Source organism: Dermochelys coriacea, chromosome 4 (genome assembly GCF_009764565.3).
Source record: "Dermochelys coriacea isolate rDerCor1 chromosome 4, rDerCor1.pri.v4, whole genome shotgun sequence".
Classification (NCBI taxonomy): Eukaryota; Metazoa; Chordata; order Testudines; family Dermochelyidae; genus Dermochelys; species Dermochelys coriacea.
The window spans coordinates 112223241-112249577 of record NC_050071.1 but is presented as its reverse complement, the minus strand read 5'-3'; the positions used below and the strand labels follow the sequence as shown (position 1 = coordinate 112249577).

Sequence of the window (26337 nt, the reverse complement as noted above, 5' to 3'; positions counted from 1 at the left end):
CAGCTGCTGAAAGTGGAACATTGCTTTACCACTGTATGAAATGAAATGAAATATTTCTTTCATAATTTCATGGCAGCTAAAGATGATAAAAATGAAGGTTTACATGTATATTGGTTTGTACATCTATAGGGTTTTTTTTTGTTTTTGTTTTTTTAAAAAAGCCTTTACATTGTGGGTTAAAAAAGTTGAAAGGATATGGTAGCAGTTTTTTAACCTCTCTACATGAGGTGCTTGTCAGTGGAGATCCATACCTCCAAAGCTAGTTAATAACAGCTGCAGGCCAAAGTTCCTTTAAGAACTATAGCAGTGTTCCAAGATTCTTTAAGACGGGGAGCAAGTGAAGTTGGCCACAAAGGAAAGCTGCAGGTCTGCATTCTACTAATTAAGTGAACCCTGTTTAAACAAAATAAAACAAAAAAGTCACAGAAAGTCAGTCTATTCATATTGTAAAACTTGACCAGGTATGATTGGCTGATGGACTGCTGCAGTTTAGAGTTTATGACCTACTTGGTTCAATCTAATGCATTATTTTGTTGATCATCTCTTCATTTCCTTTAATGTAGTGCAGTTGTTTGATAATAAATGTAGAAGATTAATTATAAGCAGTGCTTTTGCTCAAAGAGTACAAATATATTATAATATTGGGTTTCAGGAATAAAATTCTAACCATGTGCGTATATATATCTATGTATAAATATAAAAGAAAGATGAGAATTTTTTTGAGAGGAAAAAATTGCAATTCAATTGACCTTTTATTGCTTTCCTAGATTTTATATTAATTCCCATTTTTGTCTTGTTCTTTCCAACACTATAATGAATTATAGCTGAGAGAATTCCTGCAAGGCAGCTTTCCAAGCAGTTTTTAGCTGCTTTGCAATTCAGAAGCAAAAGTCTAGAGTTAAACTTGAAATCTACTTTTCAAATGATATAATCTGTATATTTTTGCATATTAATTGAAAAAATGGAAGGTATGTTGAAGTGTTCAGACAGTCACTCAGAGTGTAAGAAAAAGTCTTTCAGATTCATTTGCAGAAAATATGATCACTTATAAACTTATTTCAGAATAAAACAAATATTTGAGAACGGATGTTGGATTAACATTATATTTACACCTAAGTGTCAATAGCTAATAATATATAACAATGTTGTTGTTTAAATGATGTATCTATTGCAGCCTGACTTGGTGGGGAATGTGTTCTGTGCTGTACCTTGGGGATGGTGATAGATCAAATCTGGAATTTATAAAGTGTTTATAGGACTTTGAGTGCCCCTAGGTGGCCAGAACTAAAAATACAGCATCAACAATTTTCTCATATTTATCTCATTTCTTCTGACAAACAGCTAACCTTTGTTGTTGACTGGTCACTGTTCTCAGACTCTGTGGCACATTTTCAGGAGGCGTTACCATTAAACAAGTGCTTCCATTGCTTTGATAAGTCTCCACTTTACAGAAGAGCATTTGTTTAGTATTAATTTTAATCTGGACATTTTTGACATACTGAAGTGGCAGGCTATCATTACTCCCACTTATGACTCCAATTTAGCCCTTGTCATTGCAGTTGTCAGTATCAATTGGGGATTAGATTGGGTTATGGCATGCAGAACTGATGGTCAATGAATAAGCACTACTTTTCATTCCATTTTAACAGAGTCTGGTATTTTATTAAACAAGCCCATTTGGTACATTTTTTGTTACTGCTTGTTAATTCTTTTAATGGCATATATGAAATTTGGGGGGTTTATTTTCCTTTGAAGTTGTTTAGTGGGGGTCTTGCTGTTTCTGAACAGATGTAGATTGTTCAGTCCTGTGTTTAGAGTAAGGTGCTCTAATAATGAAATGAAAGGGAATTGATACTACTTCTGACATATATGCTTCCTAAGAGCTGTACACACTGGGAGATTACTTGCTTCTATGGTTGTTTAGGAAGCATTGTACAGATTTTTCCAAGAGATATACATTACAGGATTTTAACCCTTTAAATTACTATATATCTTAAGTAGCTGTGAATTAGTCTTTAATGAAAATTAGTTTGGTCTAAAAAATTCAGATGATTGTTCTCAAAAACACACAGGAACCATTTCAGATTTTTAAGGATTTTGGGGTAGAGAATGTAATGAAGTTATTAATTTTTTAATTTCAGTCTTTATCCACTGGAAGAAAATTGAGGTGAAAGGTGGTATGTAAATACTGAAAGAAATATTTCTTACTTAGAGGTGGGTTTTATTTTGTCACTCTACTGTGACATTTGTGCAGAAAAAAGTATTTGGTAAATCTGCCTGTTCCACTGTGAGAATTCCGCTGAATTTGCTTCTATAGTAACCAATTAGCCAGAGCTTATCACTCATGTAAAACAGTAACTATTTGCATTTTTAAAACCTTCATTTGCGAAACAGCATGTCTAAATGATAAAGTTAAATTTCTTTCCCAAGACCACAGTTGTTCTTTGTAGGTGGAAACAACTAGGTTTACAGTTTAAAAAGCGAGGGAAAGGAGGCTCCTAGGCAGCAGCATCCATCCACACCAAAAGCAAATATTTGTTTTTGGAAGAGAGAATAGCTGTCCCCGGAGCAGCCAGCTTAGCAAAAGCAGGAATGGAAGGGCAGAACTCATCTTTTATGGAAGTCAGATAAATTTCATGCTCTTTAACATCGACTGTGACTGCAGGCTTTTCACTGGAGCCTGGCTCCTTCCCCAGTGTGAACAAAATAGGAAAAGTGATTAAAGTTCACTCAGTATTGGACAGCAGGAGGCAACAGCTCTAGTATCTTCAGCAGAGTGAGAGAGGCCTTTAATAAGACGTGTGATGATTCTTTGAAGCAAAGAAATAGGGCCTATAGAGGCCTATACTAACATTTGTTCATTTCCTGCACTTCATATGGCTTCTTTGACACTTTGTAATATTGTCATCCCCCTTCATTAAAATGTTCATTTTGAAGGGGAAAGAGAGAAATTTAGTTGTTAACTGGGGTCAGAGGCCAGCAAGATCTGCTGTGAGTAAAGAGTTCAGAACTTTATTGGCTTGTTGTAGTAGCAACTCTTGAGTCGATATAAAAGACAACAGAAAACTATAATACAAAAGCTATGAATTGTCTTCTAGCCTGTCTTTGCTATTTACATGGGTAGATAGAAATCTTGGGTGTCCACTCTAGTCTTGGTCAAAAGAATTGGCTAGAGGGTACTCCTGGATCATGCCACTTGGACTTCTCTCTCTCTCTCTCTCTTTTTTAATTGTGCAATCAGTATTCACACATTCTTATAACTAATAGGATTAGAGGCGTTGCAAAGGGATTTGAACAAGATAATTAGTTTACTGCTTAGCCCACAATATAACAGGCAAAACCCTTCTGTGAAAAGGCGGACAAAATAGGTCAGAAAATGTGTGGGAAATGAGGTAAGGCCTCTCAAACCAGGCCTCAATCAACTACACCATTATGAAAAGGTCCTAGACTATTCATTCATTACTTCAGACTGGTTGACTTTTTCAGCTTGGCCACCGAAGGTGTCAAGGAGAGAGACTTAGCTGAACAGTTGGAAGTGGATCTGAACACGGAGGACTCTGTTTCGAGTACTTAAATGCAGCTTCACATTTTTTGCCACTATGTGACATAACACAGTGTGTTGGGGAAAAAATGAAGCATTCTCTCTCAAGGATTTGACAAATCTGAAGACCAAGTATAAAAGCAGGATTGCTTTTAAACTTTATTTGTCTGAATCACAATTTAAAATTGGACAATACTATTTTAAATATCAGATCTTCAGACTTTCTTAAATGTCATGTTGCCTTTGAATCATTTTCTTGCAGTGTTCTTTTACCAAGGTAAATTCTAACTTCTCCTGCTTGTACTTTAAACGATTCATATAAACACACTTTGTTTGGTTTTTAAAAAGCCAAAACAGCCTAAAAGAATTCAACAGCCTGAAAGAACTCCACGCTGACTCTTCCGTGACATCAATATATTGTGTAAATTAGCATGTGGTGATCTTTGTTTCCAAAGGAGCAGCAGGAAATTCTTCAAAGATCCTGTCCATATATTTTTTGTCTTGAATCTTGTATGAACCACCAGCCTGATCAAAGATGCCAGAAATTGTTAGGAAACGTGTCGACCTGGCCTTGCCTGTTTGGTGACTACAGTCCCCACCTCTTCAACGGAAGAAACAGCAGGAACTGCTCTAATGAACTGTCCAGCAGCTCCATAGAAATAGTTTCTTCAGTGTGTATACAACCAGAGGTGGGAAAAGGTTAATCCATAGGGGAACTAGTTCGGAAAGCAAAGCAAAAGATTTCTGGGAGTTATATGAGCAAAATTCAAATTAAAGTAAAAAAGATAGTAGATTTTTTCTTTTTACATGAAGTTGTCATGAAATTCTTCAAATCCCCTTATTTTTGTGTTGCCTGTTACCTTTCTAGTTTAAACTCTTTTGGTTTTAGCAATGATTTGGTCATTATATACGATATACAACAGTATATAATTCTTGTTTTTTGACTGTATTGATTTATATATAGATTTTAATCTACCAAAATGCAAAGCCATTTTACATAACAGCATTCCATCTCTGATATCAAAAACAATTATGGAAATATTTCCCATCCCACATTTAGGAGTATTTTTTAGAGAGTTGTATGGCAAAATATCAGAAAATCAAATATAGAAATGGTAACTGAATTTGGCATCTTTAAAGAGAGCCAATTATTTGCAACAGTAGAAGCAATCACAATCTTGATGAGTATAGTTAGGGAAAAGAGCTTTCAAAGTAGGACTAGATTCATTTTTGCATAGCATCATAAAGATTCATTATTACAATATCCTGCCTGCCTGTAAGAAGGGAACAGACAGAGACATGCACATAATTTTGTTGTAATATGCTCTGGGTGAAATCCTGGCCCCAATGAAATCAATGGGAGGTTTGTCATTGATTTCAGTGGGGCCAGGATTTCACTGTCTGGGTATATCTAACCTGGAATAAAAGACCTGCAAGTACGGCTGCAGCTGGCCTGGGTCAGCTGACTGGAGCTTACAGAGCTTGGGCTAGGGGTTAAAAATTGCTGTGTAGTCATTTGGGCTCGCGTTGGAGCCCAGGCTCTGGAACCCTTCCCCCTGCGGGTTCCCAGAGCTTGGGCTCCAGCCCAAGCCCAAAGATCTACACAGCGATTTTACAGCCCCACAGCCTGAGCCAGCTGACGTAGGCCAGCCATGGGTGTTTAATTGCTGCGCAGACTAACCTTTCCTCATTTTATGGTTAAGTCTGTCATCTGAGGTATATGGATTCTAGCAGTCTGCAAATTTATGGCATTGTTGACCTTAAGGTTCTTTTTTTAAAAAAATTCTACTTTCTGAAAACTTCTAGGTTTCAAAAAGCATAAATTATTTAATAAAAATGTACAGGTTTTACATTAAAGCAATACTCTGCAGGTAAAATGTGGCTCAAAGCTTAAATTTTGTAAGAGGTATGGGAGAGATGAAGAAGGGATACACAAGCTTTTACAAAATCTAGGCTCAACAGATCATTTCCATGATTTTTCAAATTCTGAGGGAAATAGATAGGAACTGACAATTGTTTTCAATGTCCAAGTTGAAAAAAAATGAAAAATGTAAACCAATATCATAAATTTGAAAGCTAGTTTGTTAATAAAATGTTATTAATAACTTAGTTACCATAAGAAATAATAACTTCAATATGTATATATGAATACACTTCTTTAAAAAAAAATCTAACAGTGCCCCTTTATAACTCAAATTCCTTTTTGCCTACTCTGTTTCCATTTAGAATGTAAAGTGTGGTCTCTGGGGATTGAAGATTTTGTGTTCCTTATTTCAAGACAGGAGTGGGAATCATTAAATATTGAAAATGTTGTGAAAACAGACCGTGAGAGAGAAATTTGCTGTGCTCTTCTGATTATACATTATACCATGTATTAAAACATTTGACCAAGTTAATTTTTAGATATGGAAGGCTTGATTCAAAAGATTTTCTTACACAGAGGGTAATTTTCCTGTGGGAATAAAATGTGCCCCTAATTAAAATATTTTTTTTCAGGCATGAATTGAAAGAGGTATGCAGGAAGAGTCTGAATAAGAAGCACTTTGAATGTACGGCACCCTCTTACATGAATGGAATTTTCATCAGTATTGTGAATTGATAAATAAGTATTGAATTTTGGTAATGCCTAGTGTAGGTTAAGGCACGAATTCAGCAAAGACTTTAAGTGGGCGTTTAAATCCATCTTTCTGTAGCAAAGCTCATAACTGCTTGTTTAATTTTAAACATGTATTCAAATCCAATGAAGTCAATGGGATTTAAGCAGTGCTTATAGTTTAGCATGTAACTCTGTGCCTGTTAAAGTGAGACTTAGTCTGAGAAATCTTTTTTTTTTTTTAAAGGGACTACATATATTGAGGCAAAGGATGGGATCATCTAATGCATCTTTTCCAATTCTTCTCTTGGGATCATGCTGTATGATTAATTGCATTTGCTTGCTTACATTGTTTGTAAAGCTTAATATACAATTTTGATTAATTTTCTACTCAGATACTGGGATAGTACATAATATCAGAGAGCACAATATGGCCCTCTTTAATTATTGTTAAGAGTGGGCAAGTTCACTGGGTGCATAAGGAAATGTCTGACAAAAATTGGACCAGAGAATAACAGACTGCAAGAAATGTACATTTTGCAGATCTGGGACTCCATCAGATATACTAGAATCATGTTGAATTTTTTTTTTTCACAGATTGTAGACCTTTCTCTCTAACTCCTAGCCTACACAAAGTTGATATTGTGGAAAAGTATTTGAACGTGCTTATCTCAATCTGAAGAAAACACTTAGGCATTTCCCCATGAAATTCTGAATTAAAAAAAATCATAGTTTTACTTCTTTCCATGAATTCTTTAAATATAAATACAAAGAAGATATGCCATTTTGTAACCTTCAGGAAGAAGTTCCTGATCCTAAACTCCTAAACCCACTAAAGAAAATAGTAAGACTCCTATTGACTTCAGTGTGGTTGGATCAGGTTCACAGTGCTCCCTACCAGACTAACAGGGACAGTCAGGAATACAATTTATAAAGTGAGTTTTTAGTTGTTTTTCCTTTAGAGCCTGTGGCATTTGTGCTAGCTGTCTGGCTCCTGTTCTGCTGTGAAGTTCCAGCATAAACTATGCTGTATGGGATGTTACAGATACCAGGGTGCTCTGTAAGAGCATAGATCTGGTTCAAAGGATATAGATGTGCCACAAGTTTTAAAATGTCTTGTATTGGTTCTGCAAAGTTTCTGAAATATTCACTGTCTATGCTGAAATTTCCTCTCTTTGATCACAGGTAGAAGGTGGGGAGGTTGTTCTTGAGTTTGAGGAAAAAAATATTTTCAGTTTTTTTTTTGAGTGCCTGAATGGGGGAAAAATAGCTTTTCCCAATTTAAAATAGAATCCATCCAGTGTTTTTTTCCCATGCAGATAACTAATTACACTTTGGAAGGTGAGGAGTTTCTGAGCATGAAAAAGAATTCACTAGCATGTATAAGTGGGCCAGTTCCATGGAACAATAACTGTGATGTCACAACACAGTACATAGTAGTTCATCACAGCACTGAACTAGCTGGCTGGGATGCATGTGTGAAACAGTGGTGGGAGAAAGAAAGTAAGTTCATATTTTTTATGTCCTATCTGCCTACCTTAGAACAATCTGAACCTGTCACCCTAGTATTTGAGTGTCTTCTACATAAAACAGATTGGCAAATCCATATAAAATGCCTGACTTCTCTTCTACAACAGTATGTGGGACATTCAGCACATGGTTCCTGATTCAGCAAAACACTTGGTCACATACCTAACATTAAGCACGTGAGTAGTCCCACTGAAGTCCATGGGATTTAAGCACATGCTGTAAATTAAACACACGCTTCAGTACTTTCCTGAATAAGGATGGGATTATTTGCATGCTCCCAATTAGGTGTGTAATTATTATGATATGCTACACTGAGGCCACATTGCTGAAGTTAATAGAATTTTCATAATTTCATTTCAGTTTACCTTTCCAAAGGTACACTATATGGTACCTCAGGGTATGCACTACAACTACATGCTGCTACAGTATCTTTGTGAATATTTATTTTATTTAATCTTTGTGGAAGATTGATGGGCCTGGAGACTAACTGTGACAGGATCCCCAGGGTACAACCTGGAACTGGGGTACCGCTGTGTCCTCTTAACTCTCCAGCCTGGACTGTCTTTCATAATGCTTTGCTAGTGACGAGCAGCAAACCAAGTGCTATCACTCACACCACAGCAGCGTGTGGAGCCCCACACCCAGTTAAATTACATGAACGCACCCTGAGCCACTCACAAATTACACAGAGAAAGATACCAGTAAACATCCCAAGCCCTCACCCTTGTACCCCAGAACTCTACTGTCTTGCCCTTGTCAGAAGCCTGACCAATGTAAGTTCATTACCCAGTGTGCCCCTCTCTCGATGTGGAGAGGACACACACTAGCCTTTGTAAACTGACCTGAGATTTCCCAATCGCTTCGGACAAACTCACTGGTTAAGATAAAACATTAAAATAAGTTTGACTACAGAAAGATAGATTTTAAGTGATTATAAACGCTAGACTTAAAAGGTCAGACATAGTTACCAAAGAAAATAAAAGGTAAGCACACAGTCTAAATATTGAACCTCATTTAAACTAAGCAGTATTTGGATCAAGCAGTTTTTCAATGTTGCAGGTAAGTTAAAAGTCCTTACTACACAGGCTTTTCCTTTAAGCCTGGGACGAGTCTCCTAAATTCAAGTCTTTGTTGTTTCAGCATTTTTGTTGCTTCCAGAGTAGGTGGGAGAAGAGAAAGGTTAAGGCATGATGCCACTGTACCTTATTTTACACCCTCAGTCCATGTGCTTGGAAAATACTAGCCCAGACATATCTGATGCTTGTGCAACTCTCTTGCAACTCCCCTGCTAATTAATGGTCGCTTAGCCCCCACCTGGTTGTGGATCATCTCCTTTGTTTTCACTGGAGAACTACCAGTGGATGACTCCCAAACTTACAACATATTTCAATAACAACCAGCAAAATCTCATAACTTCATATACACTAATGATATACATATTTTGCCAGAACAATGGGTTTCATCAGGTCATGATCTTTCCTATAATATCTTACATGGCATGCTTTGTATGAAATATCACAACCATTTATGAATATGGGGGTTACAGGGTACTACTTTGGGGTACAGTGCGTCACACTAACATTTTCCTTTATTCTCAGAATAGGTGAGGGATGAGACATTTTGCATGTTTTCCTGCAAATGTGCTTAATTCTTAACCTTAGCTGTTTGACACTATTGATTACTAAAAGATTCCTGTCTGAGCGGTCAGATAAAAGTTAGAACTGCCATGTGTCAGATGTGTGAGTCTAAAAAATTTGGCTCTTTAAGAAAGTCATTGCTTTATGGTGATAAACTATGTATCTTCAATGATATTATAGTACATTGCTGTGAAGAAGTTTAAAAATGCATGTCACTAAACTTTTTTATAGATAGAATTTATTGATGTGATTTAGAGACAAAGAGAAAGCAATGCACCTGTCACGTTTAATTGCAGAACACTTTCCATCTATTAACTTTATTTTGCCAAAGCCTCCTAATCAAAAAGTTCCAGTATCTAGTTCAGTTTTCTTTGGGTTTGACAGAAAAGCAATTATTTTTTTAAACTTTCGACTATTAAGATGTGCTTCAGAAAGCAGTCTGTCCTAGATTATATGTCATTATATTTCATCATATGCTTGTCGTACTTTAGGAACATCTTGATATCCGTGAAAAAATATAGGAGGGAAATTCAGAAATTCTGTCTATAGTATAAGGTAGGGTTTACAAATACAATTGTTAAAATGATTGGGTTGTTCCTGTCCATCATTAGGTGGTATCTCCCTGGAACTATAACTATATCTGTGCCTGGCAGGGTTGTGTTAGCAGCAGCACATGTGGGGACCATATGGCCATCTTCTAACAAAAGATATATGGCCCTGAAAAGAAGTAGAATTGGATATGCTTGTGTTTCAACCTCTAAATCAATTTCTGGGACCTTTTCTACAGATGTTGGCTGTTGCAGGTCTGTAAAACAGTATATGGCAATGTAACAGACAATTAAGCCTGAGAATTAACCATAATACAATAGATAGCATGTGCAATAGCAACTATATGGAAAAATTACACCTTTTCATCTGTCTATAAATATTGCTTACATGTAATCCCGGCTGAATTTGAAATTGGTCTTGTCTTCAAATCAATGTTAAGCTACTCCTGCTTGAAGAGCAAGATACAAATAGCTGTATTAGCAATTGCAAGCTATATATGCTAGGATACTTGAGTTTGCAAAACTCTTATTGACTTCATTGAAAACTAACTACAAGATGGAGCTGCAGGCTCTAACACTGAGGAAGACATAATACAAGGAGTTTATTTTCCATTTAATATCTGTTGGCATATGTACAGTATAACGTGTACATATAGGAACACATTTATATTTTAAACAAAATGGACTTAAATTCAGTTTTTGTTTATATATTGTATGTTATAGTTCAGAGTTAGGATCCAAGCAGTTAAAACATACCTTCATTGGTTCACTGAAAAGCCTGACATTTAGTGTTTTTAAAAAATGTACATTTAATTTGCAAATTCTCTCTTTCCCTTTACCTCTCTCCTTACTCTAAAATCCTATCCTTTCCTTCTAGAGTTTCCTGGTCTTCCTTGTCCTGACACTAACCATTTGTTTACTATTCCCAAAGTATAACTATTTGTGACTGGGACCAAAAAGCAAAACATGAGAGTTTGTCCCCTCCTCACCCTAATACACATCTTCCTCATTTGATCAAAATCAGTCACCACTCCACTCCCCAAATGCCATCAGTTCCATCTAAACCACGATTTTAAAAAAAGCCCATTAATTTTCCTATCTGTTCACAACACATAGACAGTAGCTTCCAGCAGGCTTTTCTTAACAGCTTCCTGCAGCTTGCTTCTCATCCACGTGGAAGAAGCTGGGAGAATAGTTGCAAGAGATGGTTGAGAGACAAAAGATATGGAGGAAGTCCTGGAAGGTTACTTGAAAACAATGTAGTTGGTGGAAGCAGGTTTCAGAATTAAATATAAAGCTGAAGCCTCTAACCAGGAAACAGGAAGCTAGGATGGTTTGGTTCTGATATGCTAGACAAGGGTGTCAAATTTATTCTGTGATGATGGAAAACTTTGATATTCCAGGGTACTCACTGGCATAAATACATTACCCTGGATCCACAGAGGATCTCCAAGTGATGTCAATGAGAAGTTGCGCAAAGAGTGAGGTTAGAGTATAAGCTCTGTGTAATTACATCACTTTTAGTTATCATGATTTCTTCTTTTTAGGTGCATTTTTGCATTCTGTGGAAACATAGGATTGACTATCTCTGCTTCTGCCCTCTGTTTCTCTTCCTTCCTGATATCTTTCTATATTACCTTCCCCTTTCCCTGCCTTTGTCTGTCTCATCATTCATTCCCTCTGTAGTAACTCCCAGTTCATATGGGCTTCACTCTCAACACTTTCACCATCCCACCTGCCAAAATGATCATCAGGGAAATATATAATGCTAATATTTAAAATGTTATCATTAATCTTTACACATAACACTCAAATGAGATGAATTGGTGTGTGGGAGTTTGCTTTTCTCTGAGCCATTGATTCAGACTGTAGGCTCAGGCAGACACCACTGCATCAGTTTACAGCTTTATCAGATTTTGCAGCTTTTCTTCATCAGGTCTGGGGGAAAAAAAGGAAAGTTGAGGGCACTGCAGACTCTTAAATCTGTCAAGTGTATCAGGTGACACTATGATGCTACGCGCTCAGATGCCATGGTGATGGGAACTCTACACACACAAAAGAGATTAGGATGGATAACTGGAAGGTAAGTGAGAGCTTGTGCTTATCCCATATGCTACAGGAAGAAAGACAAGACACTGTTCATGTAGTTTAACTAGGCTGCAGTTCTATTAAATTATTTAAGAAACTATCCAGCAATAACTCATCCAGTGCAGGTCAACCTTCCATCTGTCATACATACCACCTTAGGGAAGGCTGCCCCTAGCTCAGTCCCACCTTCTAAATCCTTGAGTTAGTCCGGGTTCCCTCTTACCCTCAATTCAAAAGAGGGTATGGAGAAAGAGAGTGGGCTTTTTCTGTACCAAATGTTAAGGCACACCACCTCCTTTTACCCCCTTCTTTTGAAGATGCACTCCTCTCAACCTGATTCTTGTCACAGAGCAGTACCTTCTGTTGAAGGAGCATCTGTACTGGACACCTGCCAAACTGCAAAATATGAACATCTTAATAAACAAACCTACCCACCAGATCTCTGGGCTGCTTGGAAGTAAGAGCAACTTACTCCCTCTTTCCCTCCCCCCCAAACAACAACAACAACACCACCCACCTCTCTCCCGGCCCCATCTTGAAAATGACAGAAAAGTTTCTTCCCAGCTTCAAAAGATGACTGGTATCTCACCCACAGCACATCCAGAACCTGGTGCCAATATAATTCTAAGTGAGGGAGGGGAACCATTCCTTCTGGGAGTGAAATGATGCCTAGGGAAGGGGAAAAGGTTTATAAACACTCCCTCAGTGGTGCAGCAGCCAGTGGATTTCTGCCACACCCTTCAATCTGGCCATTGGGTTTGATATTAGTGTGCACCAGATAGACCCCTGCTGAGATCACAAGGTTTCTGAGGGCCCCAGGGGGGATGGGGATGAGAAAGAATTAAAGGTTTCTTTACCCTGCTGGCCCAGACGATGCCTGAGGCCGCGAGGGGTGCATGATTCCCCTGGTTAAAGTACGATTTACCTTTGCCTGAGGGGAATATCAAAAACAGTGTGTCATTGGGCTCACTGTGTTGAATTGCCATGCAGCTCATTCATGTGTTTAACTTACACTGTCATGTCTGAACCATCAGTGTGTACTAGTTTGGGCAATGACGGCAGAGACTACTGGTTAAGAACTTACTGGAGAGAGAATATGAGACAAAGAAAAATGGTTGAGAGAAAAATGATTGTGCAAATGACTACATTTGAGTAATCCAGCAAGACAAGAACATGATAAATATGGCAAAGATAGAAAGACATAGGATCTAATACAAAGCTATCACTAAATATGTGAGTTATGCCACAGCTCTTTAATATAATTTTGGTATAGTTACTGCAATGACCATGTTGCCACTGAATGTGTTCCACAAGCTTAGGCAGGGACATTAGGATTCAGAATTGGCCCAAGCCATAAAATCCAGATCTGAATTTCTGAAAATCCAGATCTGAAACCTGGATGTTCTGATCCAGGTTTTTGTTTTGAGTGCATTCCTAATTGAGTCTCATTAATTTAGAAAGTATTCATCAGCTCCCTCTCTGATCGAGGATCTCCTTTTTATTGTTTAGAAGTGCCATGAATTCTGTAACTTCCATCTAAATAGTCACCAGAGATGGACAGAATGAATTACTGTTCTTATTTTAATGGACAGAGTGTGCTATCTCTGCAGTGCTCCCAGCATCAATATCTAAATTCTAATTCTCCTCATGGCGATGGGGCTCTCTAGCCATATTATTTCATATCGTTAGCGTGCACTAAATTCTCTGACAATTTGCTCTTTTCTTCAAAACTTAGACTAAATTACAAATCTGTGCATTTGAAGTACAAGAAACACACAAAAGATAAATTGTTTTACTAATCAATAGTGGTGGTGGTGGTTGTTACTCATTTATTTTGCAGTTTCAGTTAAGTGTTGGCTACATTCAAATGTTCTTGGCATAATGATATAGTAATATAATTAGGGTGGAAACTTTTGAGTTTACATTGTGTCTATCATATTGTTAGTACGATCAGTAACAACAATAATAATTGTTAATAGAAATCTAAAAATAATTAGATAGGCTGAACCCCATTAATGATTTACATATGTTATAGTTTTCAGAGTAGCAACCATGTTAGTCTGTATTCACAAAAAGAAAAGGAGTACTTGTGGCACCTTAGAGACTAACAAATTTATTTGAGCATAAGCTTTCGTGAGCTACAACTCACTTCATCGGATGCATTATAGTGTAACTTAAACTTAATTGGCAACTCACATCAAAAAAGACCATCCCAAAGTAGCCCTAAACATCGTGAGTACAACTCTACTGCACCTTTATTAGGAGATCATTTCCTTTTAGCAACGAATTTTTCCTGTCCCTTGAGTGATAAGTAGGTTTTACTGCATATCTTAAAAAGCATTCATAAATGTTCAGCATGCTGTTCAGCTGAATATTTTAGGGCTGCACTTGAAGGAAAAATATCCCCTCTGCCCTCACATATGTTGTTGGAATAAGTTTAGGGATAACTGTTGTGATTCACAATGTTTCAGGAAGTTACAAAACAGTGTTTCACCAGATGATACAGGGTTACAGAATATAGAATGAAATTAGACAGCAAACCAGACAACCTTTCAATCATTTTCTTAAAGTGCTTTCAGTTTCCATTTCAAAGCAGGTGAAACAATATTAAATATTGAAGACAAATTGGCTGCTTCCAACTCTTGCTACAAAGAGCTGTTGTTTCAGGCACAGTAATAATGGGTATTTCAAAGTCTAATTGTCTCTTGGCAAGTCTAGTTTTTTGTCTCACACTTTAAGTGTGTAAGAACTACATAAAAAAAACAGCCCCAGATGGTTCTTTCACTTCTTTTGGCAAATTATATGCTAGATATAGGCTGGAAATTCATCTGGCAATATTTCTTTAATCCACCTGTAATCTGATTTTAAATTCTCTCATCTGATAGTACTACAAAAACTATGTGAAGCCACCTATGTGAAGTTGATTTGAACTGGAAAGATCTGGAAGCTCCTGCACTTCTTCCTGATTGATCATCATAAAGAACTCATACTTGGGGACTTATCTGAAATAATGGATAATACATTTTAAAAATTCATTTGCCTTTCTTCCCAATCTGCAGCTCAAAGAGTAAATAAGTAAAATATTAAGAACATCAATCAATTAATAAAACATTGCAAAACCATCTCAACTTAAAATGTGAGTATGTAGGAAAAAAATCACAGGTGAAGAAAGAAAAAAATCCACATGCAAATAATCACTTTTTTTCCATAATAAAATGCATGTTCTTGTCATTTGGGGGTTTAAACCATCAAATCTGATACATAGAATTGAATGTTTTTGATTCCTGTAGCTTCACCTCTGAAATAGATGTGGGGTACGAGCAGTTAAGATTGACAAAATCCTATCCCACCATCTGCTAATAGACCAAGGTAGCCCGAACAGCATTCCTAGCTACTCTCAAGGAATGTCCTCTAACTTTTCACTTTTGCAAGTCGACTGGGCAAGACCCCCTCTCATTCTACATAATTTTAGTGATTGGGGAGGCAAATACATTTGCAAATCTGTTGTGGATCTGTGTTACAGTTATAAGTAGGTTGTGTGGGGTTTGTGGCAGCTATGGTGCAAGCACACTAGTCTTTTTATGATGCTCATTTTCAGATTATTTCAGGGTGATTTTTTTTTTTCAATTTTAGGGTTGTTCAGCTAGTAATTTCAAACAATGAATTTGAATTGGGTAACCTTCAGAAGGAATGCAAACTAAAACCTACATTTGTATGTGATTCTCCCCTCACCCCCCCCCCCAAAATAAAAATAATTGCTTTGTCTCACAGAGAATAAACCCCTTAATAGTGTTATTAAAATAGAAATATACAAAGAGAGGGATGTGACTGTAGAATACATTAGTTGAAATAAATTGTATTCTTTGAAACATTTAAACAAAACTTTCTGTCCATATTGCTAAAAGTCAGTTTGCAAGCTAGGAGAGAAGGTTATAGGTCAACAGTCTACTCACACTTCACAGCTGTGCTGTTATCTCACCAATCATTACAGGAACTGCACTTTGATTACAAATGCATGACAACCTGAAGTCAATAACTGTCATTCAACTACAGTACCTCTATCAACTTGACCTGTGTGACTTTCTCTATGGGGGATAAAGAACAAATCTTTATTTTATTTTATTTAATTCTTAAGAGTTTCAAGTAGTCCTCTTAAAAAACTTTTTTCCTGAAAAAGGATTGCATTGAAGCCAAAGTTTGAAGAAGTATTGTAATTCTCTTTCAAATTGTGGGTGGTCTCATTCTCTGACATCCTATTAATAGAACAATTACAAGTTGTAACTTTTTTTCTTACAGTCCTAAAGCAACAGAGTTGCATATTAATTTAGTAGAAGAGTAGACTACTCAGAAGAAAAGACTATTTGTCTTTTCAAAAAATAATTGCTAAGACCCAAGTAATGTACATGTGTGGTCATGTTTATGCTCTTGTTTTATTTTTAAAATTAGCATTTGTCATGCTAAGATACTGTATTGTAATGAAGTAAGAGTGGTGAGTCTGCTTAGGTAATTATTTTTATATTAAAACAAAATATATTTTCTCCATGCATAATTTTATGCAAAGCCTTGTAACAAATTGATTTAAGTGCACTTCTGAAGACATTTCAGGATGGAATTGATTCTGTGGTCTATAGATTGGCTTTCATGGCAAGACTGAGATGGGAGATTTTGCTTCATTCCAGAATCTAAATATGAACCTATAAAAATGCAGAAGAATTGGTACTACTCTGATATCATTTTCATTCTTCATGGATTGTAAATTCATCAATACTTAGTTCTGTGAACAGATATGGTTTGTGTTGTTTCTTATGAGAATCCAGGAACCAAACTGTTACTGGAGTGACAACAGAAATAGAAATTGTTGATATTAATTATTATAATGTTGATATCTGTGGCACAACAGCAAGTGCCAGTAGTGGAGGAGCTGCTAAAATGTGGTGGCAAACAAGCTATAATATTATTAATCAAAGCCTCATATTCCCATTTTTATATATTGTATGCAGCCTATTGCCTTGGCCTCCAAGAAGAGCAATACACAGATCTACTGTTTACAACAATACAATGCTACTTACAAATGGGTAGTACATTAGTTGTGTTCAAATACAGATATACAAATGGATAGCAAGAATCTGAATGGTTTAAACATGAAAGATTGAGGGGAAAATAGGGTAGTGAAAGGGGGTCTAATTTAAAAATGAAATGAGATGAAAATGAAGAGGAAAGTTAAAGCTGAATTTTAGGTGGGAAAAAAACCCTTTCTGACTGAGATTTACTGTATTTTGGAGTTCTCCAAATTAAAGTGGTGGAAATGCTATTATTTGCAGTATTTAGCACTCAACTGGACAGAGCACTATAATATTTGTGGTAGGAGCAATCCTGAAATAGCAGAGGAATGGTTAAAATGACTGACTGACTTTTCCTTTCGCAACATTTGATTTTCTGGCAAATCCATGGCAGAGCCAGTGTAGTGAATAAAGCACAGAACAGGGAATTGGGGGATCTGTGATCTACCCTAAACCTTTCTTCTAATTTGTTTTGTGATCTTTAGCAAGTTACTGAAACATTGTGCCTCAGTTTCCCTTCTCTGAAGAGGGATAATATCTGCCTCTTATGGAGGCATTGTGAGATTTTAATCCTCAAATGGTAAGCACTAGAAGTGCAAGATGGTGTTATGAGCAGTACTGATGATTTACAGAATAATTCTGTGGTGTTAACACTAGTACGTGTAATTTGTTGTTTTATCTTTGGCAAATGAGATAGATGCTGATGCCGTGTGGAATATCAACAAAACATTGTTGAAAGCAATTTACTCCTTCCCTATCTCCATTATGGAGAAGAACATTTTCACTGGATATTTTCTGAAAACCAAAAAATAATACTATTGCTGCCAATAAGCAGTATATTTCGTAGAGAAAAGTAGAATCACATTTCTTAGAACTACACTTATCTTATCACTTGTCTGTAGAATTACTTGATAAACATTTATTTTCCTTTGTGTTTGCCTTAGCTGGTCTGTACATGCCAAATAGCAAGGCCTGGAAATAATAAGGAATCCGAAGTTGTTTGACTGTAAGAATAATGTCATAAATAGATTATGCTGAAATGAGAGCTGTCATACATTGACTGTCTAAAAAGAAAAGGAGTATTTGTGGCACCTTAGAGACTAACAAATTTATTTGAGCATAAGCTTTCGTGAGCTACAGTGTGGTTCTCAACTGATGGTCTGCAGACCACGTCTAAGATTTCCAAAGGTGTCCGCACCTCCATTCAAAATTTTTTACGGGTCCTCAAATGAAAAAAGGTTGAGAACCACTGATCTAGAGTCCAACTTGTCAGTGTTGAACAACTAACTGGATAAGCCTAATTTAATAGGCTTTGATAGGAAAGGTACTTTTATGTACTATATATTGTAATATATTTGCTGCATGACAGGCACAGAGAAAACAGGGTCACAATACAGATTATATATAAACAAATGTTTATTAAGGATGTGTTACAATGTGATATAACTTGTGTCACGATGGAAAGTTAGACTCCAAATATGCTTTAATAGATTCACTTCAGTCTTCACCTGAGCTGTTAATTTTGGCGAAAATGTTCTATCCTCCTTACTCTCCTTGCATTTATACAGCAGTATAATGCTTTAACTGCTTCTCTGTGCTTGGTAATTGTTCTTGTTTCTTTGTATCACACTATACAGTCTTGAAAACAATTCTTTAAAAAAAAAAGTTACTTTAATGCAATAAAATGTAATGTCGCTAAAGAATGCCTGTATAGCAATAAAAAGGCTTTCAGACCAGATTCCTTCCTACAATGGAACAGTTAAGAAAGATAGTTTTCTTGTGTTATGTGGCTGTGAATAGAGAGACTAAAGCAATAAGACCCAGTCTAAAGTCTTCACTGGACAGAAAACCCAGTATGGAGTAGAGGACACTTATTTTATTTCTCTTTCTTTCTTTCTCAAATGTAGAAAAATAGCATCTATTCAGCACCATTAGACACTCTGCCATAAATTACTTTAACAAATCAAATCAGAGTCAGAAGAACACAAAACTCCCCTGCGACTTCACTCTCCCCCACAGATCTGTTTCCTCTCAAAGGAAAGCAGCTCTCAGAGGCACCTTGCAGTATTCTCAGAAGGTCAACAAATCAGGGCTGATTTTGGATCAGAGAAGAAAAGCTTGTTCCAAAGCTGAGGGCCTGTCAGTCTGTCCTGCAGTGGCTCAAAGATATGGGTACCAACCTCAGGGCAGACTGACACGGTTCAGTTCCATGTAGACTACACTGCAATAATCCTCTCTAGCATGAGAAAGAAATGGATCATGGGAGCAATCGTTACCTGACCATCAATGATTGGATCAATTATGTATAAATATGCAGAAATACACAAATGTTTTAGTTTGGGAATGAATAAATAATGCTTATTATAAACAACTAATTAAGCATATCTCATTTATAAAAAGCAAGTGTTGTTTGTTTTGCTATACCACATTATGGTTCTTTCACCAGTACTCTATTACAAGTGTAAATCCCAGAGCCAAATTTATATAGTGGATTATTTGTTAAATAATTTAAGGGAAATCCCCATTCTACTAATTTTTGACTGCTTTATTATTTTGTTTTAGGGGTTTTTTTTGTTTGTTCATATGTGTTGCTGGCAGTAACTATAAATCAGTATGGTGTTGTAAAATGTAAGACCAGGGCGGTTTTTATTTTTGCCAGTCAGTATGTTTAACCAAGCAGCTGAATGGGCCCCGTCAGCATTTAGAGTATGGTTTTGCACCAAACTAGAGTACACAAAGGATTGTAGAATTCAATTAGATTTAATAAGAGAGTGTGTCTTGGATGCCTGTCTAATGAACTATATGAATTTCACATTATTCATCTGTAGTAGTTTTGTCTGTTTATAGAGAGGTAAGAAATTATGCATTTAATCTTTTGATATATTGTTTATTTTCTAAGGAAGAATTTGATACGTTTCAGATAAGGCTATTTTGTGGTTAGCTGAACTCGGAGTAGAGCATCTCGATCCAGTGGACCCGTTTCTCCACTGCCTTGAAATAATTATTTACATCAGTACAATATGGGTGTAAAATACTGGAATTCCAATTTGGTAGAGTTTTACATCCAATTAACACAGATAGACAGGACTACACGATGTGCAAGGAATAAGGTCTTAAATGTGTTTGATTTAGGAGAACCACCACTAGGAAATGTGCCAAAATAAAATAGGCAGCCAATGGGAGCTGGATATTGGAACATATGTGAGGGGAAATAGGTCTGCTCACAAATATGGTAACTGCACTTCAGAATAGTGTACTGATAAACACCCATCCCCTGTCCTCCTTCCCTCCTAAATCCCTCCTACAAATACTACAACTATTACCTGGTTTATTCCACCCTTCACCACTAGATACTTTAATTCTCTGGACTGAACTAACAAAAAGTCACTTACGTTCTGTTCCACTTCAGCTTTTGTAAGTTGTGTGATCATTATCTTAAATTTATGAAAATGAGAAATACTGTTTCATACTTCATCCCTGTATAATCTCATATAGACTGCATGTGGCTCAATATAATATATTTCATGAAGAATATATAGGTTTGATTTTTTGCTTTCCAGTAGCAGATAAAGTAGATCTATGGTATAATGCATATATGTCTGTCTGTTTTTCAATAATTATGAAAGGACCAAGGGCACAGGATAGGCATTTTTTGAACTCATTTGTAAAACTGAATAAATAATGTCTTGTTTTCAGTGCTTCCTATCTGACTCAGTAGTTCTTCTTTTTCCTTTAAAATCAGGACACATTACTCATTTTCCATTACTCAGTACTTCACAAAGTAGAAGATGGCAGTACAGATTTATTATATCACTAGTCTGACTGTAAGCCATGGAGGAAAATAAAATTACCACTAATTAAATTTAGAAGTAGTTTTGCCATCTACAAAAGATCTATTGCATCAAATTGAACGATAGTTTTCCCACACAAAAAAATGGATACAATCTTAACAGTGCATGATATAGATATTATACATTGCTATTTCAATTTATAAAATTAAAATAATAGCATTGCTTTGTAAGGTTAATGGGATTCTCAACTGGAAACTATATGTGGTGGGTAATAAAATAGCTGCAATGCAGTATTGGCTTCATTTGCTAAGAGATGATGCAGTATATCAGATTAATTTACATTAGGTTGTACAGTGACTTTATCCTTAGAATCACTAGGAAAACAAAAACACCTACAAATATTTTCAGTTTTTTATATGAGAACAGACGAGCATATTATACAGGTCTGAAATATAAGTTGTAGCAAGATTTTGCTGTAAAATTGCTTCCCACCACACCAAACTCAAACCCAATAATTCTTATAAATAAAAACCCAGCAATCCAGCTCCATTTTCCCCCAAAAATTTAATAGTGGATTGGTGTGTTTTTTAAATGAGGTTCTGTTGGTACTTCTACAAAATATACTACACCTCATTTACTAGTATGCTCTGAAATATTAACATAAAAACAAATAAATTAGCCATTCAGTTTCTCTGTCTAAATGCCTTAGTTTGAATATTTGGTAGAATATGTTGTTTCATATTTGCTCAAGGATATTTTTATTCAGATTCTTCACATTTAGGGTCTGATTTTGAGACCAGCCTCAATCCGACCACCTTTGTGGGTGCAAAAAATGGAGGTTAGATTCTCAAAAGGTCTGTGTAGCAGGGCAGAAATTCAGGAGAAGTCCCAAGTAAAGCAAACAAAAATTCAGAGATTTCTGGTGTGTGTGTATTTATAGTTAGTGGGGGTTGTTTGTTGATTTTGGGAGGGGGGGGGAGGTAGTACAATCAAAATAACACAAACCAGCAAAATTTCTGGCCATATTCCCTTCAAGCAGCTGAACCATATTTAAACTTAAAACAAACAAACCATTATAAACAGGCCTGCTCATGTGTCTCCAGAACATCATTGCTGTGGGCTTCCCTTCTCCCTCCTCCCCCACTAAAGAAGTGCTAAAGTTGCATGTTGTTACACTGGCTCTTGGAATATAGATGAAACAGTTGTTTGCTAATACATTAGAAGGAGTACATCAAACTCAGTGTTCTTGGAGGAGCTGTGGAAGCCAAGTTAGTGTGATAGATTAAACCCACAAAGTTGCAGTTAATTGAGTACCTATTATAAAGGGGCAAAGCCGCCTTATGGAACTGAGAAACTGGCCTAATATGTGGACTATATCCCAGCTCTACAAATTGCTAAACCGAACTGTGAAAAAATTATCTGGAAGAGGCTCATGGGGCAAATAGGATTTGCTACACATCATCTGAACTTATCATAGGGTTTGAATATTGTTTCATTACATCCTGTGGCAAAGAGTTTACTGCAATTTACTGTGTTATTTTCATTCCAATTGTATACAATTATTTGTTAATTTTCTCCACTTATATCTTTCATCCTTGAATTGTTAATACTGTTTCATAGACACACTGTCTTTTGTGTAAACTATAGGGCTGTAATATTGCCGCAGAATAATTTGTTTCAGTGGGAGTGTCCCTTTATTGTAAAATGCCCAGATTGATATCCTCATTTCTGGAACAGGTAAATGTCCCCTCTCTCTTAAGTTCAGGTTTATATTTGTGAACCCATGATGTCCACTTGTTTTACTAGTTTATGGTATTGTACCATTATGGAGCCCTGTGAAGGGGGATGCTCACCACTGGCACCACCTACTTGTCAGGTAGGCTGTCTTCCTCCTGGGTACCCCTCTTTCTTACTACTGCTCTGCACTGTGGTGGTCAGTTCTTCCAGTGATTCTGCCACCTGGCCAGGTCACATATTCAAGTCTGTCCTGTTTGGGGTATGTATAAAGGGGGATGTATAACAATTGGGGGAGTCTTCAGGATTAACCAGGAGGCCTCAGGGCTCCTCCCCTGGGTCAGGATCTCATATCATGTCTTCAGAGTCTTCTCCCCGCAACTAGGGTTCCCTGCATCAAGGTAAGCCAGTGTAGCATTCTTTCTCTTTAGGGATTGATAGGGGAGCCTGGGCCCACCCTCTCCACTGGGATCCAGAGGTAGGCAGCTAAATCCTGCACCCGCAGGTGCTATGTGGCAGCCTCTCTGAATCACTTCCTATCAGTCCCCTCTCTTCCCACAAGGTAAAGTAAAGAACAAAAACATAAAGATAAAATCTCTGATCTTCAGAGAGTCACAGGTGCCTGCTTTGTAGGCTTAGCCAGGCCGGCGGCAGCAAGACCACTTCTGACACTCTCAGGAGCTCAGCATGGAGGTGAGCTCACTTCCAATGTCTGTCTGTCTGCCAGTGAGCCACTCTGTTTCCCCTTTTAAGCAGCTCTTTAACCCCTTCCTTTCCAGTGCAGGGTTTGTACACTCTTCACAAGCTCCTTTCATTCTAAAGGATCCCAAAGGGCTTCACAAACTATGCAAAGTACATACAGAATGATTAAAATGCTGCCTTGTTGTAACAAGGACTGCATGCTGTACAACAGTACAGGAATGGAAAATATTGGCCAAGGACACAGAACACCCCTGTTTCTTTTGTAATCAACGGTATACCCCAACCATCGCTGATTGCACTTATCGTGTAGTAAACAATCACAGCAACAATAGTAAAGACCCATATGAAGTGGAAAGTTCTACATTAAAAAGTCAACCAAAGTTACCTCAGTTAATTCCTATTCTGCCATAAGTAAGGGCTTGTCAGTTGCACGGCTATAGCTCTTTAGTAGAGATGCTCCTATGCCAATGGGAGAGCTTCTTCCATCAGCATAGTTAATTTACCTCCCAGAAAGGCGATAGCTGTGTTGATGAGCACTGTCTACACAGAGGATTAGGTCAGTATAACTACGTTGCTCAGGGTGTGGATTTTTCACACCTCTGAGCAACATAGTTATACCGATATAGATCTGTAGTGTATACCTGGCCTGAAGGTCTGAACAGTTACTTCTTGTGCTCCTATGTGGTAAGTGGTAAGTACATACTAGCTTTTAAATGGCAACTAGTGTGTAATGTAAACCCACATGAGAGGAGCAGTAGAGTCCCATTGGCCCCACCCAGAATTCCTTCTGATTGCTGGATTAAGGAACCCATTGTGCTAGGTGACATACAAATACAGTAACTCCTCATTTAAAGTCGTCCCGGTTTCAGTGTTATGTTGCTGATCAATTAGGGAACATGCTCCCTTATAACATAGTTTGGCAGCCGCCTGCTTTGAGCACTGCTTGCAGGAAGAGCAGCCCGTTGCAGCTAGCTGGTGGGGGCTTGGAACCAGGGTGGACCGGCAGCCCCCCATCAGCTCCCCGCTCCCCTAAGTTCCCTGTGCAGAACCCACCCAGCAGGCTATCAATTGCCAGCAATTCAGCTGTCCCTCCCCCACTGCCATGTGCAGCTCCTGCCCTCTGCCTTGGAACCTCCTGCTTGCTGGGGGTGGGGGAGAAGGGGGCTAATGTCAGGATGTCTCCCTCCCCCCCCTTCTCCTGCGCCCCACTTACCCCATCTTCCATAGAGCAGGGGGGGGACACACGACAGGGCTCAGGACAGAGGACTCTTCCTGGCAGCAGCTGCGGTCTCAGCTTGCTGATCTACTTAAAAAGGCAGTGTACTTAAGAGTTGGGTCAGCGTACTTAAAGGGGCAATGCACATCTCTCTCTCACACATGGTGTGTGTCTCTGTCTCTCATGCTGCCTCCCCTCCCTGCATTTGTGCTGCCTTGTAGAGTGTGAGGCTACATTAACAAGAATGAATTAACCCTTGAGGGCTCAGCCAATTGCTAGTTCATCATTTAACAGTAAGGCATTCCCTCGGAAGTATCCCACCCTCTGACTTCACCACCTCTACCAAGCTTCACAATCATCATCACTGTGTACCAGTATTAAATTAAAAAGAAAAGGAGTACTTGTGGCACCTTAGAGACTAACAAATTTATTTGAGCATAAGCTTTCATGAGCTACAGCTCACTTCATCTTATGCTTATGCTTATGTTCAAATAAATTTGTTAGTCTCTAAGGTGCCACAAGTACTCCCTTTCTTTTTGTGAATACAGACTAACACGGTTGCTACTCTGAAAAGTGTCAAGTAAGGGCTTTTGTTTTGTTAACTATAAGATAGACAGACAGAACAAGGAGTAATGGTGACTGAACAAAGAGTAATGATCTCAAGTTGCAGTGGGGGAGGTTTAAGTTGGATATTAGGGAAAAAAAACTTCACTAGGAGGGTGGTGAAGCACTGGAATGCGTTACCTAGGGAGGTGGTGGAATCTCCTTCCTTTAAGGTGTTTAGGGTCAGACTTGATAAAGCTCTGGCTGGAATGATTTAGTTGGAGATTGGTCCTGCTTTGAGCAGAGGGTTGGACTAGATGACCTCCTGAGGTCCCTTCCAACCCTGATATTCTATGATATGTGTAACACACAAATGAATTAAACATTGCAAGTCCCTGCCAACCACCTAGCTGTTTCTATTTGGGAAAATACTGTAGGCATCACAGCAGAAATTGGTCTGGAAGAGGGATTTGAAGTAGCACAGGGTGGTGACATTATGGGTTAGTTCAGGAAAGACATTCCGTACGTAAGGGATGGCATAGAAGAAAGCACAAAGATGCCTGTGGGAGAAGTTGACCAATAGGTGATGGAGACTGGCTTTCTTTATTCAGAATGTAGATGCTACTTACCAAAGCAACCAAAAATGGTTGTAGCATAAATATTGTGCAGTCTGCCTTCTGTATCCCCTGGTTACCATCCATAGACTGTATTGAAAGTCCTAGAAAGAAACGATAGGATGATTATTTGGTTAATGTAGTGTGATGTATATCAGTTTTAATAGACATAAATATATTCTAATTCAAAACTTTTAGCTTATAATTTGCAGTTCTTTTTCAGTTCTGAATAAGCTTAGTTAAAACTAGCCTTTTAAAAAGTTGTCTGTTTTTCTGTACATTGAGCCTGAATTTCCTCCAATGTTTTTCAGTGCCCATCAGGAGTACCTCCATTTAAGTCAAATGATTTTACAGCAATGTATTTGGAGGAATTAAAAAATAATCACTTGTGTTAAGCCTTTGTAGTTATTTTTGTTAGGTTATCCCAATGATGAGAAAAGTTGTTTAATGTGAGAGGAAGCAAACTTGAAAATTACATAAATACTGAAAACTTTCCCAGTATATTCGCTTTTTGCTTTGTTGAAAATAAGGTAATTTTCTGACAGTAGATTTGAAACTTCATTCTTAAAAAAGAGCCCCAGAACATACAAGTATTGTTACCAATATAATTCTAAGAACATTCATATCATTTAATTGATGTTTTATGAACCTCTTGAAAATGTGTTCTACCCATCTAACTATTCCTACCACATATAAGGATGGCATTAGAAGGAGCCCAGATCAGCAGGCTTGGCAGCCTT

General features: G+C 37.5%; 1 protein-coding gene across 1 annotated transcript in view; it reads left to right on the top strand.

Annotated features, from left to right (window-relative positions):
- LOC119854750 (slit homolog 2 protein-like) overlaps positions 1–6850 on the top strand; it is a 230632-nt gene extending 223782 nt beyond the window's left edge. Inside the window, exon 5 of the mRNA XM_038399792.2 lies at positions 6038–6850. Within this exon, the coding sequence (XP_038255720.1) occupies positions 6038–6048 (11 nt within the window). The 3' untranslated portion in view covers positions 6049–6850. The remainder of the gene's footprint in view (positions 1–6037) is intronic.
- The last annotated feature ends 19487 nt before the right edge of the window (positions 6851–26337 follow it).